Genomic DNA, 16378 nt, shown 5'->3' with positions numbered 1-16378 from the left:
GCAGATAACACAGGAAGAGAATGAACTGTTGATGGCATATGATTGATGGGGAAGGAGATGGTATCCAAGGTACAAGTGGAAGAATAAGTCTTTAGATATGAATGGCCCTTCTCCTATGCTAATTAAGATGATAGGAGAGAATGAGTGCAAGCTCAGGTAGGTTAGTGGGAAACTGAGGATGTTCCAATTCGTTGGGAAGAAGGGGGTCATATCATCATTTAAGAATGAGGGGTGAGGAGAATAATGCTTGAGAAGATGGCTTGAAACAAACTTTGTGCAAAGGTGACCTTATTAGAAAAACCTAAGATTGGTAAGCAATACTGAGTGACCTGTAGTGTTCATGCATTCTTAATCATTCTTATGATGCTAACTTTATAGATGAATGGAATAGCCTATAGCCATCTCCATCATAATACTATATGTGGGATCAAAGATGAATAATATAGGTGAATGAGCTGGCATGAAAACCAGTGTGGATAAGAAGGACAATTCAGTAAGTGATTAATGGATAATTATTCATCTAGAAATAGTTATTATAGATTTCTGCCTCATAACTGCACACAAAGCAAATAGCAAGTATATTAAATACATGGAAGAAAAGCAAACCTTTTGTAAAATTTGTAGAAGAAAATATGTGAAAGTATATTTATGACTTCAGAGTAGGGAAATAAATCTTTAAAAAAGATAATAAAGCCCAATATATGTAAAAAGGAAAGTCGGACTACGTTACAATAAAAAACTTATTATTCTTCAAAAGATACTGTCTTTTAGGGGAAAATTAAAGTCACAGAACTCAGCTTCCAGTATTGGTAGAGTGAGTAATGTGGATCACACTTCCCTTAAGGACAACCAGTAAATCCATAAAAAATATGAAAATCAGCTGAAAGGCATTGGAACTGTCAAGGTAGTACAGAATACTAGAACAAGATCCAAGAAATGATCTAAGTCCAGTGAGGTGAACCAAAGCATCTAGTGGGCTTTCACTTTCAGATTATTTGCTTATCTGGAAGAGGCAGCTGAGGGTACTGAATGGCATTTTTGATACCTCACAGGACTAGAGAGAAGAAAGTTGGAATCAGAGACTAAGGGTTGAGACCTTGGTACTTGGAATTATACCGAAAAGCAACTACATTCTAGGAATAAAGGTGAACTTATAGTAAACCAGCCCTTCCACAGACTGTAGCCCAACCACAAGTATCTGGTTGACCCAGAAAAATCTCAGTCCCTAAAACTGGTTTGTGATGACCTACAATTACTGGAGCTCCCAGATATCTGGCAGAAGCAAACAATGATTCTCTCTAGGAGTACCTTCAGCCGGGCACAATGGCTCACTCCTGTAATCCCAGCACTTTGGGAGGCCGAGGCAGACAGATATGGAGACCATCCTGGCTAACATGGTGAAACCCCGTCTCTACAAAAAAAAAAAAAAAAAAAAAAAAAAGCCGGGAATGGTGGCAAGTGCCTGTAGTCCCAGCTCCTCAGGAGGCTGAAGCAGGAGAACGGTGGGAGGCAGACCTTGCAGTGAGCTGAGATCGCGCCACTGCACTCCAGCCTGAGCAACAGAGTGGGACTCCATCTCAAAAAATAAAATAAAATAACGAAGAGTAGTACCTTCAAATTATTTCCACATCAGTTTTTCATGGAAATTCCTGATAAAAGATAACCAGGCAAACGAGATAAGAACAACCAACAGAAACAATTGATGATAGAAGTAGAATCACTGGAGTTTCTTATGTTAGGATAATTAGATTTGGCTAAAATACTGTTTGGGGACATAAAAGACAAGATTGAGAAGAATTTGACAGAAAACCAGAAGCTATTTTTAGAATGACTTATTAGACTTTAATTCCTGATTTCATTAAGCTACAATTATAAAAAACAGTGTGATACTGGCATAAGAATAGACTTACAGACCAATGAAATAGAGCACTCAGAAGTAAACACTCACACATATGGTCAATTGATTTTTAACAAGGGTGCTAAGACCATTCAATGGTGGAAATGGTGGTCTTATTAAATGATACTGGGAAAACTGGATACATACAATGGAATGAAGTTGGGCTCTTGCCTTACACCATATACAGAAATTAAAAATGGATTAAAGGTACTTTTATATTTATAGTAGCATTATTCAAAATAGCCAAAAGGTCAAAGCCACCCAAGTGTCCATTAACAGATGAATGGATAAATAAAATGTGGTATATATATGCAATGGGATATTATTCAGCCCTAAAAAGAAAGGCAAATCTGACATATACTACAACATGGATAAACCTGGAGACATTATGTTAAGTAAAATAAGCCAGTCACAAAAAGGCAAATATTGTATGATCCCACTTATTTGAGGTACTTTAAATTTATAGAGACAGAAAGTAGAATGGTGGTTGCCAGGGGCTCAGGAGAGGGAGAAATGGGGAATCACTGTTTAATTGGTATGGAGTTTCAGTTTGGGAAGATGAAAAAGTTCTGGAGATGGATGTTTGTGAAGGTTGTACAACATTGTGAATGCACTTAATGCCACTGAAGTTGATATGGTTTGGCTCCATGTCCCCACCCAGATCTCATCTTGAATTGTACTCCCATAATTCCCATGTGTTGTGGGAGGGAACCGGTGGGACATAATTAAATCATGGGGGTAGTTTCCCCCATACTGTTCTCGTGGAAGTGAGTAAGTCTCATGAGATCTGATGGTTTGATAAGGGGAAACACATTTTGCTTGGCTGTCATTCTCCCTCTTGCTCTTGTCATGTGAGACATGCCTTTCACCTTCCACCGTGTTTGTGAGACCTCCCCAGCTACATGGAACTGTAAGTCCAGTTAAATCTCTTTCTTTTGTAAATTGCCCAGTCTCGGGTATATCTTTATCAGCAGCGTGAAAATGGACTAATACAGAAGTATACACTTAAAAATGGTTAAAATGGTAAATTTAATGGCATGTGTGTTTTCCATAAAAATCTTTCTAAAATGGGCGGGGTGTGGTGGCTCACACCTGTAATCCCAGCATTTTGGGATGCTGAGGCAGGCGAATCATTTGAGGTCCGGGGTTTGAGACCGGCCTGGCCAACCAACATGGTGAAACCCTGTGTCTATTAAAAATACAAAAATTAACTGGGCGTGGTGACACACGCCTGTAATCCCAGCTAGGCTGAGGCAGGAGAATGGCTTGAAGCCGGGAGGCTGAGGTTGCAGTGAGCCAAGATTGCGCCACTGCACTCCAGCCTGGGCCACAGAGCGAGACTCCATCTAAAAAAAAAAAAAAAAATTATGATGGATATGGGCCAGGCACGGTGACTCACTCCTGTAATCCCAGCACTTTGGGAGACCGAGGCAGGTGGATCATTTGAGGTCAGGAGTTCGAGACCAGCATGGCTAACATGGTGAAAGCCCATCTCTACTAAAAACATAAACAATCATCCAGGTGATAGTGGCCTGCGCCTGTAATCCCAGCGAGACTGAGACTGGAGAATTCTTTGAGCCTGGGAGGCAAGAGGGTGAGACCCTATCTCAAAAAATAAATAAAATAAAACAAAATAATAGATATGAACTTGAACCAAAAAGAAATTCTGAATTAAAAAATTCAATTACAGAAATTGAGAACTCAAGGGATATGTTTAAAAGTACATTATCACTGAAGAAAGAATGATCTGGAAAATAGGTGGTAAAATATGCAAATGAGAAACAAAAATAAAAAAGAGCAGACAAGAGATCCAGAGGATATGGTGTGTAAGTCTAACAGGTTACTGAAGCCCCACAGCAAAGAAGGGCAGACAAGGTATCTGTTCCCTTGTTCCCCTATTCCTGCCTTCTTTTTATTAAGATATTTTAAAATTCAATTTATCTATTATTGCAAAGATAGATAGTACAGAGACATCTCATATACCTTCACACTCATTTCTTTTTATTAACATCTTTCATTGATATGACATATTTGTCAAAATTAGTTGACCAAAATTGATACTTCATTATCTAAAGTCCATGCATTATTCAGATGTTAATATATTTTTTAAAAGAAAATAATAAATGATAGAGAAATGTTTATTATTGATGAAGTCGCTAATTTTCTTAGGTATATATCACTCTCCCCTCCCCACCCCACAGTGTTAGCAAATATTGGTATTCACCTGTTCATTAAAAATGGGGAAATTGAGTACTTACATTAAAAAGTGAGTTGCTAGATCCTTTAAGGGAATGAACAAATTGAGTATGTTCTGTATATAAACCTTATGGGCTTTTTACCTAGAAGACAATTTTACAGTCTTTTTTTTTTTTTTTTTTTTTTGGCCACTCATTATTTTATCTGCTTCATTAGAAACTGCTAATGTTTACTTTGTTGATTTCACTCATTGGGTTCTTTTTCACCAGTATAGGCTAGCTTCACTGTCCAGTATGGAACCACTAATCCCATGTCGCAATTTAAATGTAAATTAATTAAAATTCAATGAAATGAAAATTTTACTTCCTCAGTTCCTATCAGCCATATATCAAATGAGCAAGTATATGTAAACCTACTCCCAGAGGTTGAGCTGACAAATGCAGTTTCTCAGAAGGAAACATTTGGTAGGGACGAAGGGACTTAAGATGGTGGATCCCCATACCTGCCCTGCAGGAATGATTCTTTCTATAGCAAGCTTTTTTTTTTGGTAAAACATGTGCAGCTGGTCATGTCTGAGACCCTCTTGCAAAACTCTGACCAGTGGGAAAATTAGATCAGGATCTTTATGAGGGGGTTTCTATGCTACAGATATTGTTTCTTTATGAGGGGTTATCTATGTTATAGGCATTGTTTCTTGACCTTGCTGGGGGAATGCCTTGGTATGCAAGAGTCAAACACTGGTTATTATGATGTTTCACTTCAAGATGGCATTACTTTGTCAGGCAACAGGCTGCTTTCCTACACATAGCCATGTATGGCTAATGGCTTCCATATTGGATGGTAGATACAGAACATAACTTGAAGTCGTCTCTTCCAGTCATTGGCCGTCGTAACATTCTTCAAAATCTGGCTGAACTGTACCACCTTTGTGGTCTGAATCATCTGACACAAACATCTTCAACTTCTCTCTTCTCTCTTGCAGTATTTCTGTCCTCACTCACCCTCCCCTTTCCTCCTATTCAGGAACAAATCACTTCCTTCTTTTCTGAGACAAACAACTTCACAAGCCTATCTGGTCTCATTCCCTCCCCATCAGCGGTATCTCTTTTCTTCCATCTTCAATTTCTAGTGCCTACTAAACTTTACCTTTTCTTTTCTAGAAATTAGCTGTCCACTACCCTTGAAAAAAAGAATACTTTAAATTCGGTTGCTTAGTTCAACCAATATCCTTTTTCCTTTCTTGCAGTATCACAATTCTCAAAAGAGATGATTGTCTATTTTCAGTCTTACCAACTCTTCTGAACCACTGGAAAGGAGAGTCCACAGGTAACATCTCTCTCTCTTGCCCTCCTCTGTCATTCCCCCTAATTCCACCATCAGCTTAGTTCTCACCCTCTTTCGGCTCTCTGCAGCATCTGCTAGTCACCTGTTCCCTCTCCTGAAACACTGCTGCTTTTATGATGTTTGAACCATCTGGCCGCTCCGTAAGTAGCTCCTCTTCTCGAACTCCTTTTCCTCCCCCATTCCAAAACGTTACTATTTCACAATCCCGTTTATTTTCCAAAAGACCTCCCTTGGTGATGTCATCATTGCCCTATTTTCAATCATATTTTCACAGATTATTACATTTTGCTAAATTCATGTGTCACCTTTATTCTTTCATCTCTTTTGCCCTTTAATCCACTCTATACGGTACAGACACCGCCCTGAACACCGTTCTAGCCATGTTATATGTGAATAGCCTGCACTGATGATTCAATGCATTGCTAACGCGTGAGCCTGGTATTTGACACTCTCCACAACCTAACTTACTCTAACCAGCCCCTTGGCCTAGTTTCTGGCCAGCCAAGATGGGCCAATTCCGAGCTTGCCCTGAACCCCGCCCCCCTGTGCCTTGGCTCCTGCCGCTTCCTACGCGGGAAACCCGTGGCGTTCCTCCTGCTGTGTCAGCATCCAGCACGCTGCCAGGCGCAGCTCGAGGGCAGAGTCCATGACGAAATTCCTACGAGCTTCTTCTGCCCCGCACCCCACCCGGACCCCTCCGCAACACCTGGCGTCCTCGGCATTCCTGGGCAGGACCCGTCCCCGCCCCAGCCCTCCCGCAGCTCCTAGGACTGTAGTCTTCGCAGTCAGCACGTCTGCGATGAGCGTGGTCAGCTCCTCTTCCTCTCAGAATGTAGAGATCATGGGTTCTCGGTGTTTATTTTCTCGATGGTATTTTCTCTATGGTATACCAACCTGCGACAGAACGAGGAAAAATATGTTTGGATATATACGTATACTTTTATATATTTTAAAAAATCGAATATATAATTATATTTAATATGTATCTTATGCTCCCCACCCTTTCAGCAGCGCGTCAACCGTTTGGATTCTGCGATGTCCCCGCCAGGTCTGAGCCGGACCCGCGCCAGTACTCGCGAGACTCGATCCGCGCCCGCCATAGAGTTGCGGTCCTCCGGGATCCTAGAGGGGCGTCCCCCCCCCCCGCCCCTACTTCCGGCGCGCGTGCGGCAGGGCGTTGTTCTCCCTCCCGGGGGTGGGTGCTTGCCACCGCCGGTCTCCCTCCCGGGGGTGGGTGCTTCCCACCGCCGGTAGAGTGAAGGGTGAGTGGGGCTATTTAGCAGGGCGGTCCTGGCTGTTTCCCAAAACCGCCCCTATCCCGCATCAGGCCTCCGCGCCGCCTATCTTTGACCCCTCGGCCACAGGCCGGGCCTCGGCTGTGTCTGGGGCCCTGCCAGCCGCTCCGTAGGTCAATCCCGCCATCCGTTTCCACTTGCCCACTCAGCCACCCGCCTTTTCGGTCAGCTGACGCCTCAGGCGCTTACCCAGCGTGTCCTGTGTCGGGTTGCAGGCTCAGGAGTCTGACACGCGCCAGTGGGCTCCTTCCTGCCACTTCTCACGCAGCGCTTTTGAGACGGGTCTCGGCCTTCCTCTTGACTCCCCGAGTCTGGGCTAGATCCTTTCTCAGTCACTCTGGGAACACCTGCCTTCCCCTTTGTAATTTTTGTCACAATTAAATTAGGTAATGCTTTCTGTTTAACGTCTGCCTCTCTCTACTATTTTTAAGTTCTGTAATGGCAAAGACGCTGTCTTGTTCGTAACTCTTTGGTCAGCACCTGGCACAAATACCTGCACAAATAGGCACTCAAATATCAAATGTGAGAAAAATAAAGGCCCTCTTCTGAAGGGCTCTTTGATTTGGTGGGGAGTCCAGATGTGAAAAGCCATTTGAGCAGAGTAGGCGTCTAAGTAAGGACTCTGGAGTCAGATTATTTGGTTTCTAAACAGTCCAGACTACGTCACTTATAAGCTACATGACCTGGAACAAATTACATAACTTCTCTCGTCTTCAACTGAACAGTTGAACTTACACCGTAGAGTGCTCTGAAGATGAAATAAGACACTTAAAGCAGGTAGACAGGGCCTGACTCTGTAATGAAGCCTCAGCGTTTTCTATTACAATTAAGCAAACAGATACATTATAGTATCTGTTACATTATAATGCAGATACATTATAATAGCAGTGATGCTGCTACAGTCAGGATTGTCCAAAAGTACCCTAGAGTTTCCATCTGGATTGCTTGGACTAGCACTGGGGACTGACTTTCTCCCAAGGGAAGGGCTGTACCTAAGCTCACGTTGGCTAGAAGGTTTTTGTTTTTACTTTCAAAAAAACTGGTCAGAAGAATGTGATCAGATTTACAATCTGTAAAGATCACTGTGGTTACAATGTAGATAACAGACTGATGGGGACTGAGTGAATGTGGGGAGCAGTCGGTGAGTTCTTGTGCAATGTGACAGGATAGTTGCTGGGATGAAGATGGTTGCAAGATGGGGAAGAGCAGATTCTTGAAGAGAAAGTAAAATCAACAGGATTTAAAGGAAGGAAGGAGGTGGGGGAAAGGACCATGTTAGGGATGCTTCCACGTTTCTGGCTATGCAGCCAAATGGACGTTCCTGCTTCTTGAGAGGGACCCCTGGCAGAGGAGTAGGTTTAGGATGGGAAGAATCACGAGTTGGTTATGCATGTGCGGAGTTTGAGGTCCTTTTGAGAAATTCAAGAGTAGTTATGGTGGGAGTGAAGAACTGTGGGTAATAGGTCAGGAGTTCAGATAGGAGGTCTAGACTGGATGGTAACCGAAGGTTAGAATGAGGTGGCCTAGGAGGAAAGCAGAGAGTGACAGTAGAGGACTTACGGCTCACCTGATGGACTGATGTAGTGAGGCTGGACCTCTGAAGGAGATAGGGAAGGAGCAGAGGTCAAGTCTTTATGACCAAGATCTCCCTCAGCCACATACCCATGGATGACTAGTTGGTGAGGCATAATATTTACAATAAAATTGAATAATATAACATATATTGAATTTAAAAGGCAAGGTACATAACATAGACTAATGGTCACTAACTGAAGAACATACATTAATGTGATGTAGCTCTTGAGAAATGCTATGTACACATCCATGCACAGATCTGACAATGCATTGGTTGTCACAAAATTTCATTAAAAAACTTTTATTTTCCTATTACCCTGCTCAGAGTAAGATACGAAATTTTTAAAATGTCTATTGTCACATAATAAGAACTAAAAAAATGTGTGTAGTATTTTTTTTTTTTTAATAGGGATGGGGTCTCACTCTCACTTAGGCTGGAGTTCAGTAAAGCAATCATGCTCACTATAGCCTCGACCTCCCAGTCTCAAGCAGTCCTCCCAACTCAGCCTCCTGAGTAGCTGGGACCACAGGTGAATGCCACTACACCTGGCTAATTTTTAAATGTTTTGTGGGGATGGGATCTTACGATGTTGCCCAGGCTGGTCTCAAACTTCTGGACTCAAGTGATTCTCCTGCCTTTGGCCTCCCAAAATGCTGGGATTACAGGCATGAGCCACTGCGCTTGGTCTCTAGTATTTTACACTAAAAAATTAAGAGGAGAAGTATCCCCAGGTTTCTTGTGTTTAGATGTGTATGAAAAATCTATTAATATCTGGCAAAGCACAGCTTAGGAGATGCTGCTTTGTAGGCGTCTCAGACCTAACTTTCTTAATGAATAGCTCAGCAAATAGCACCATCATCCTTTAGTCACAAGGGCCAGCCACAAACTTGAGTCCTTGACCCCTCTCTCTTCCAAACCCTTATACAGTGTGTCAAGTCCTGTCAAATCTCCCATCTTTTTGTCTTTTGCCTTGGATTTATCACTGTGTTTACCTGTTGTTTTCCCATAATAAACCAAGAGTCCTTTGGTACAGATCTTTTAATTCTGAGACTGCTCTTTAGTACACTATCTAGCACACAGTAAATGCTGAAGTATTTGTTGAAATAATACATTTTTCTTTGTACTGTTTCAGAACCTTGTGACTTAAAAGTCAAGAATAATTTTTCCTTGTTTCTACATTCACCTTGCCCATTCTCAATGATCCCTTCCTAACATTTTTGCCGTCATTTCTAATTTAGTATCAACCAAGATTGTCCTGGGCATCAACCCATTCTGTAATAAAAAGAAGTAAAAAGAGCAAGTACTGTAGAGTTGAGCAACCTGGGTTCATGTCTTGATTTTGCTATTTACCAGTTTGTAGTCTTGGACAAAACTTGGCTTTTAAGAACCTTGGTTTCCTCATCTGTAAAATTGAGGTGGTAATACCTCATGGTGTTATTGTCAAGCTCCAGTAAAATAGTATTTTTTACAAATAATGCTTGGCCCATAGTAGGTGTTTATTAAGTGTGAGTTCCCTTCTTTTGGGATGCCCCATAGCATAATAGAAAGATCTAAAAACTTTGGTTGCACAGCCCACTTCTGCTGCTCACTGGCTGGCTGTCTTTGGTCAACTTATGACTCAGTAGCCTCGTTAGGAAAATGGGCATAATTTTGATTGTCCTTATAGAGTTGTTAGGAAAAGCGTATAAAATTTATGTTAAGTATCCAGCTAGTGCTTAATAAAATGGTGGTTATTTTTGAGATGTAACCATATACTGTAGTGTTTTTCTTGCTTTCTATAATCTATAAGCACTATTTTATTATCCCTAATGTTGTTCCTAATAGTGTTAGTAAAGGCCAAATTGATTTTGGCTATACTAACATTTTTCTTTCATATCCTGAAAAAATCCTGAGTCATCTATAAATGTATCATTTATGTGGAAGTGCCCTGTTAATCAGTTTTCTTTATAGCACTATGCTCCCTGGCAACTGGCCTTCAAAAACCTGTGTTTCTATTCCAAGTACCTATTTTCCCTGTGTAACGTGACCATTGTCTACCCTCAGGAGCATCCTGAGGAGTTGGAATTCAGAAGGAATCTCTCAGACGCAAATCTCCATCTCCTCCCTGCCTCACCTGGGCAGCCTTTTCAGACTGTCTCTGCCCAGAATGTCAGGAGAGGCCACAGTCTTGGCCTACCATGCTCCAGAAGAACAGGAAGGACTTCTAATTGTCAAGGTTGAAGAAGAAAATTATGTTTTGGGCCAGGACTTTGGCCTTGAGGGAAACCCCTGGAGCCAAGAGGTATTTCGGCAGAAGTTCAGGCAGTTTAGTTACTCTGACTCCACTGGCCCTCGGGAGGCTCTGAGTCGGCTGCGAGAGCTTTGCTGTCAGTGGTTGAGGCCGGAGGTGCACTCCAAGGAGCAGATCCTGGAGCTGCTGATGTTGGAGCAGTTCCTTGCCATCCTTCCTGAGGAGCTGCAAGCTTGGGTGCGAGAGCATCGGCCAGAGAATGGAGAGGAAGCCGTGACTATGCTGGAGGAGCTGGAAAAAGAACTGGAGGAGCCAAGGCAACAGGTAAGAAGTAGACATTTTTGTTCGTTTGTTTGATCTATTGTAAGTTAATGGGGAAGCCATAATTATGGCTGGGGCATTGACTCAGCTCTCAGATAATTATAGTTTCTTTCTTTTGTGTTATTAATTATTCACTCATTGGGTTCAAGTCACTAGGGCTCTTAAGTCCTGTTTTTTTCTCTCTAATCATTTGAATGCGTTTTTGATTCTTCCTGTCCTGCACTGTTGATCTAGGAGTTTTCTGCTTGTGTATGCTCAGAATGATAGTGCTGGTACTTGATTACTCCTAGGACACAACTCATGACCAAGAAATGTTCTGGCAGGAAATGACATCCACAGGAGCAGCGAAGTCTCTGAATAGCCCGGTGCAGCCCTTAGAGAACCAGTTCAAGAGTGAGACTCAGCAGTCGCAGGCTTTCCAGGAGAGAGGTGAGAAGCCCCAGTCCATTTGGGGTTGATGATGGAGGTGAGAGCTATCATCTGTGGCACGGTTCATTTTCTTAATGACAGCCACTTGTGGCTATCACTAAGTATTGTAGAAAGCCTTCTTTGCCTAGAAATATTCTTCCTTAGGCTCTGCCTAGAATCTGAAATTCCAGTATCATTTATAACTTTGGGTTAAGAATTAAAGTCTTTAGTAAAATTCTCTAATACCCCCAAATTTTTTTTCTTTTTCTTTTTCTTTTTCTTTTTTTTTTTTTAAGATGGGATCTCACTCTATCACCCAGGCTGGAGTGCAGTGGTGCAACCACAGCTCACTGCAGCAGCCTTGAACCCCTGGGTTCAAGTGATCCTCCTGCCTCAGCCTCCAGTGTAGCTAGGACTACAGTTGTACACCACCATGCCTGGCTAAATATCCATAATATTCAAAGCTCAGTATTCTGTTATTTAATTTTGGTTTCATTGGCAAGATAGTCCCTGAGATGGAGATGAATACTATATCAGTAATAGAAACCACATAATCACTTAAACAGGGAAAGTTTAATATTAAGAATTGTTAACTACTAAGTGTTATAACAAAAAGTCAAACTCAAAAGAATACAGGAATAACAGATATAGAGTGTCTCTAGGGCTGAGGCAGAACATCCAAGGTAAGAACCAATCTGCAGGAGGGTGCCACAACCTCCCCTTTCCTGCCAGGTCTGAGATCCAGGACTTGTTGGAGAGGGCACAGCCACAGCCCACTGAATGGAGATGCTCCTACAGTGCTGAGCTAGCGGAACTCACTAAGGAGCCACACTCTGCAGTAATAGACGCTCCCCATGGGGAGCTGACCTGGTACAGAACTTGCTGGGAAGCTACCCATAGGGATGGGGCCTTTGGAACTCACTGGGGTGTGCACTGCTGGGTGTCCCATGTGCTACAGAAACAAACACAAAGAACATGCCAGAACCAGAAAGAAAAGCCCTTTCTTCCAGTTCCTCTGCAACCCCCTCTATTGATAAAGCTCACATCATGCCAGCTGGCAAATAATCCAGTATCACAGACAGGGCAATGAAGGGTAGATTTAAAACTGAGGCAATAAATTGATAGCTGTCACAGATGCCAGGGATTAGAACTGAAAGGACTTTGATTATGTTATTGGCAAAATCATCCTTATGGGCAGCAGATATATCAGGCATACCATCTTGTTCTCATTAATCTTTTGTTATATCTGACTACCCTTCTGATTTCATCTTCACCAAGCAATCTTATTAATCCCATGAAGCTTAGCTGTAATAAGAAAATGCATTTGTTCAGTCTGGTCCATGTGATGGTTACATTTCTCATTAATTCTCATTCTTTTCTTATTACTGAGTTTCACGGGCTTAGTTAATAAGAGTCTACCCCAAGAAATAAATCTATTTTTTGTATGATGATATAATTAGGTATATGAGGACATAAGCCCAAGGGCCAGACACTGGACCTCAGCAGTTCACCAAAGGAATCCATATCTTCCATCCATTGAATTCTTCTGGGAAACTCCCTCCCAGCCTTCCCCAGGCATCATACCCTGATACTACCATTAGCCAAGCAGGCCCTCTTAAGTATCTTCTGCACCAAGCAGGTGCTACATTAAAACGGGTTTTGAAAATTCATCTCGAGGAAATCAAGCTGTCTCTGTTTGCAGATGACATGATCCGATGTCTAGAAAACCCTATCGTCTCAGCCCCAAAGCTTCTTAAACCAAGAAGCAATTGCAGCAAAGTCTCAGGATACGAAATTAATGTGCAGAAATCACAAGCATTCTTATATTCAGATATTCCTATATCTCTATGTCCGTACTGCACACCTGTACAACAATAGACAACCAGAGAGCCAAATCATGATTAACTCCCATTCACAATTGCTACAAAGAGAATAAAATACCTAGGAATACAGCTAACAAGGGAAGTGAAGGGCCTCTTCAAGAAGAACTACAGACTGCTGCTCAAGAAAATCAGAGAGGACACAAATGGAGAAACATTCCATGCTCATGGATAGGAAGAATCAATATCATGAAAATGGCCATACTGCCCAAAGTTATTTATAGATTCAATGCTATTCCCATTAAACTACCATTGACATTCTTCACAGAATTAGAAAAAAAAAATACTTTAAAATTCATATGGAACAAAAAAAAGCCCTTATAGCCAAGACAATCCTAAGCAAAAAGAACAAAACTGGCGGCATCATGCCACCTGCCTGCAATCTGTACAGCAAGGCTACTATAACCGAAACAGCATGGTACTGGTACAAAAACAGACACATAGACCAATGGAACAGAATAGAGGTCTGAGAAATAAGACAGCACATCTACAACCATTTGATATTTGACAAACCTGACAAAAACAAGCAATGGGGAAAGGATTACCTATTTGATAAATGGTGCTGGGAAAACTGGCTAGCCATATGCAGAAAATTGAAACTGGATCCCTCCTTAACACCTTATAGAAAAATTAACACGGACTAAAGACTTAAACGTAAAACCCAAAACTATAAAATCCCTAGAAGGCCGGGCGCGGTGGCTCAAGCCTGTAATCCCAGCACTTTGGGAGGCCGAGGCGGGCGGATCACGAGGTCAGGAGATCGAGACCATCCTGGCTAACACGGGGAAACCCCGTCTCTACTAAAAAGTACAAAAAACTAGCCGGGCGCGGTGGCGGGCGCCTGTAGTCCCAGCTACTCGGGAGGCTGAGGCAGGAGAATGGCGTGAACCTGGGAGGCGGAGCTTGCAGTGAGCTGAGATCCGGCCACTGCACTCCAGCTTGGGTGACAGAGTGAGACTCCATCTCAAAAAAAAAAAAAAAAAAAAAAATCCCTAGAAAAAAAATCTAGGCAATACCATTCAGGACATAGGCATGGGCAAAGATTTCATGATGAAAATGTCAAAAGCAATTGCAACAGAAGCAAAAATTGACAAATGGGATGTAATTATACTAAAGAGCTTCTGCACAACAAAAGAAACTATTATCAAAGTGAAGAGACAACCTATGAATGGGAGAAAATTTTTGCAATCTGTCCATCTGACAAAGGTCTAATATCCAGGATCTATAAGAAACTTAAACAAATTTACAAGAAAAAACCCCATTAAAAAGTGGGCAAAGGACATGAACAGAGACCTCAAAAGAAGACATTTATACACCAAAAAATATAAAAAATAGCTCAACATCACTGATCATTAGAGAAACGCAAATCAAGACCACAATGAGAAACAATCTCAGCAGTCAGAATGGCGATTATTAAAAAGTCAAGAAACAACAGATGCTGGCAATGCTGTGGAGAAGTAGGAACACTTTTACAGTGTTGGTGGGAATATAAATTAGTTCAACCATTGTGGAAGACAGTGTGGCAATTCCTCAAAGACCTAGAACCAGAAATACCATTTGACCCAGCAATCCCATTACTGGGTATATACTCAAAGGAATATAAATTATCCTATTATAAAGATACATGCATACGTATGTTCATTGCAGCACTACTCACAATAGCAAAGACATGGAATCAACTCATGCCCACCAGTGATAGACTAGATAAAGAAAATGTGGTATGTATACACCATTGAATACTGTGCAGCCATAAACAGGAATGAGATCATGTCCTTTGCAGGGACATAGATGGAGCCTGAAGCCATTATCCTCGGCAAACTAACACAGGAACAGAAAACCAAACACCACGTGTTCTCACTTGTAAGTGGGAGCTGAACAATGAGAACACATGGAAACTGGGATGGGAACAACACACACTGGGGCCTGGGGGGTGGGAGAGAAAGCATCAGGATAAATATCTAATGCATGTGGGGCTTAATACCTAGGTGATGGGTTGATAGGTGCAGCAAACCACCATGGCACATGTTTACCTATGTAACAAACCTGCACATCCTGCACATGTATCCTGGAACTTAAATTTTTAAAACAGAAAATTCATCTTATCAAGTCCCCTGCCTTAAATCAGGTAAATGTCGAAATCATTTAAGTAGATTATTTTTACCTTCTTTTTTTTAAGATCTTAAGGAACAGAGACTGTGGTAAGTGCTTCTTGGGCTTTTTCGTATTGGTATTTGTTATGGGATGAGTTGTGTCCCTCCAAAATTCATATGTTGAGGCTCTAACCCCCAGCCAGAACCTTAGAGTATGATTGCTTTTTTTTAGAGATAGGGCCTTTATAAAGGTTAAAATGGAGTCATTAGGGTTGGCCTTAATCCAAAATAATTGATGTCCTTAAAAGAAAAGGAGATTAGGACACAACACAGATCAAGGGATGATCTTGTGAGGACCTAGCAAGAAAGTGGCCAACTGTGGCCAGGTGCGGTGGCTTATGCCTGTAATCCCAGCACTTCAGGAGGTTGAGGCAGGCAGATTACTTGAGGTCAGGAGTTTTGAGACCACTGTGAAACTCTGTCTTTATTAAAAACACAAAAATTAGCTGGGCATGGTGGTGCATGCCTATAGTCCCAGCTACTTGGGAGGCTGAGACAGGAGGATCACCTGAGCCTGGAAGATGGAGGTTGCAGTGAGCTGAGATTGCGCCACTGCACTCCAACCTGGGTGACAGAATGAGACTGTCTCAACAACAACAACAAAAGAAGAAGGTGGTCATCATCTGCAAGTCAAGGAGAGAGAAGAAACCAAACCTGCTGACACATTGATCTTGGACTTCTAGCCTCTAGAATTGTGAAAAAAGAGATTTCTATTGTTTACCACCCATTCTGTGGTATTTTGTTATGGAAGCCCTAGCAAACATACTATATTGAAGTTCTTATGTCCATATGAAATACTCCCAGCTTTAATTTATTCATAATCCACTTTCTTTAGTTTACAGAGTCCTCATAAAACACAATCTGTACTTGAATGCAGTCAGCACACTGCACTTTGACCTTTTTTTTTCTTTTTTGAGACGGAGTCTTGCTCTGTCATCCAGGCTAGAGTGCAGTGGCGCAATCTCGGCCCACTGCAACCTCCACCTCCTCGGTTCAGGCAATTCTCTGGCCTCAGCCTCCCTAGTAGCTGGGACTGCAGGTGCCTGCCACCATGCCTGGCTAATTTTTGTTTTTTTAGTAG

General features: G+C 42.0%; 2 protein-coding genes across 2 annotated transcripts in view; both read left to right on the top strand.

Moving 5' to 3' along the window:
- ZSCAN30 (zinc finger and SCAN domain containing 30) overlaps window positions 1-16378 on the top strand; it is a 35396-nt gene that overhangs the window by 11360 nt on the left and 7658 nt on the right. Inside the window, 2 exon segments of the mRNA XM_030925776.1 lie at window positions 10352-10862; window positions 11150-11288. Of these exon segments, the coding sequence (XP_030781636.1) occupies window positions 10455-10862; window positions 11150-11288 (547 nt within the window). The 5' untranslated portion in view covers window positions 10352-10454.
- On the top strand, window positions 5980-7232 carry LOC115895464 (protein enabled homolog). The gene is made up of 2 exons (XM_030925777.1): window positions 5980-6245; window positions 6446-7232. The coding sequence occupies exons 1-2, from the start codon at window positions 6084-6086 to the stop codon at window positions 6689-6691; spliced, it is 408 nt and encodes a 135-aa protein (XP_030781637.1). The 5' UTR covers window positions 5980-6083; the 3' UTR covers window positions 6692-7232.

This window comes from Rhinopithecus roxellana, chromosome 21 (assembly GCF_007565055.1).
Source record: "Rhinopithecus roxellana isolate Shanxi Qingling chromosome 21, ASM756505v1, whole genome shotgun sequence".
NCBI classification, from domain to species: Eukaryota; Metazoa; Chordata; class Mammalia; order Primates; family Cercopithecidae; genus Rhinopithecus; species Rhinopithecus roxellana.
This window is presented reverse-complemented; position numbering and strand designations above follow the sequence as displayed.

Coding starts and splice junctions, on each gene's coding strand:
- LOC115895464 (XM_030925777.1), top strand. CDS start 6,084: ATGACGAAATTCCTACGAGCTTCTTCTGCCCCGCACCCCACCCGGACC. Junction 6,246..6,445: donor GCACGTCTGCGATGAGCGTG/GTCAGCTCCTCT, acceptor CCACCCTTTCAG/CAGCGCGTCAACCGTTTGGA.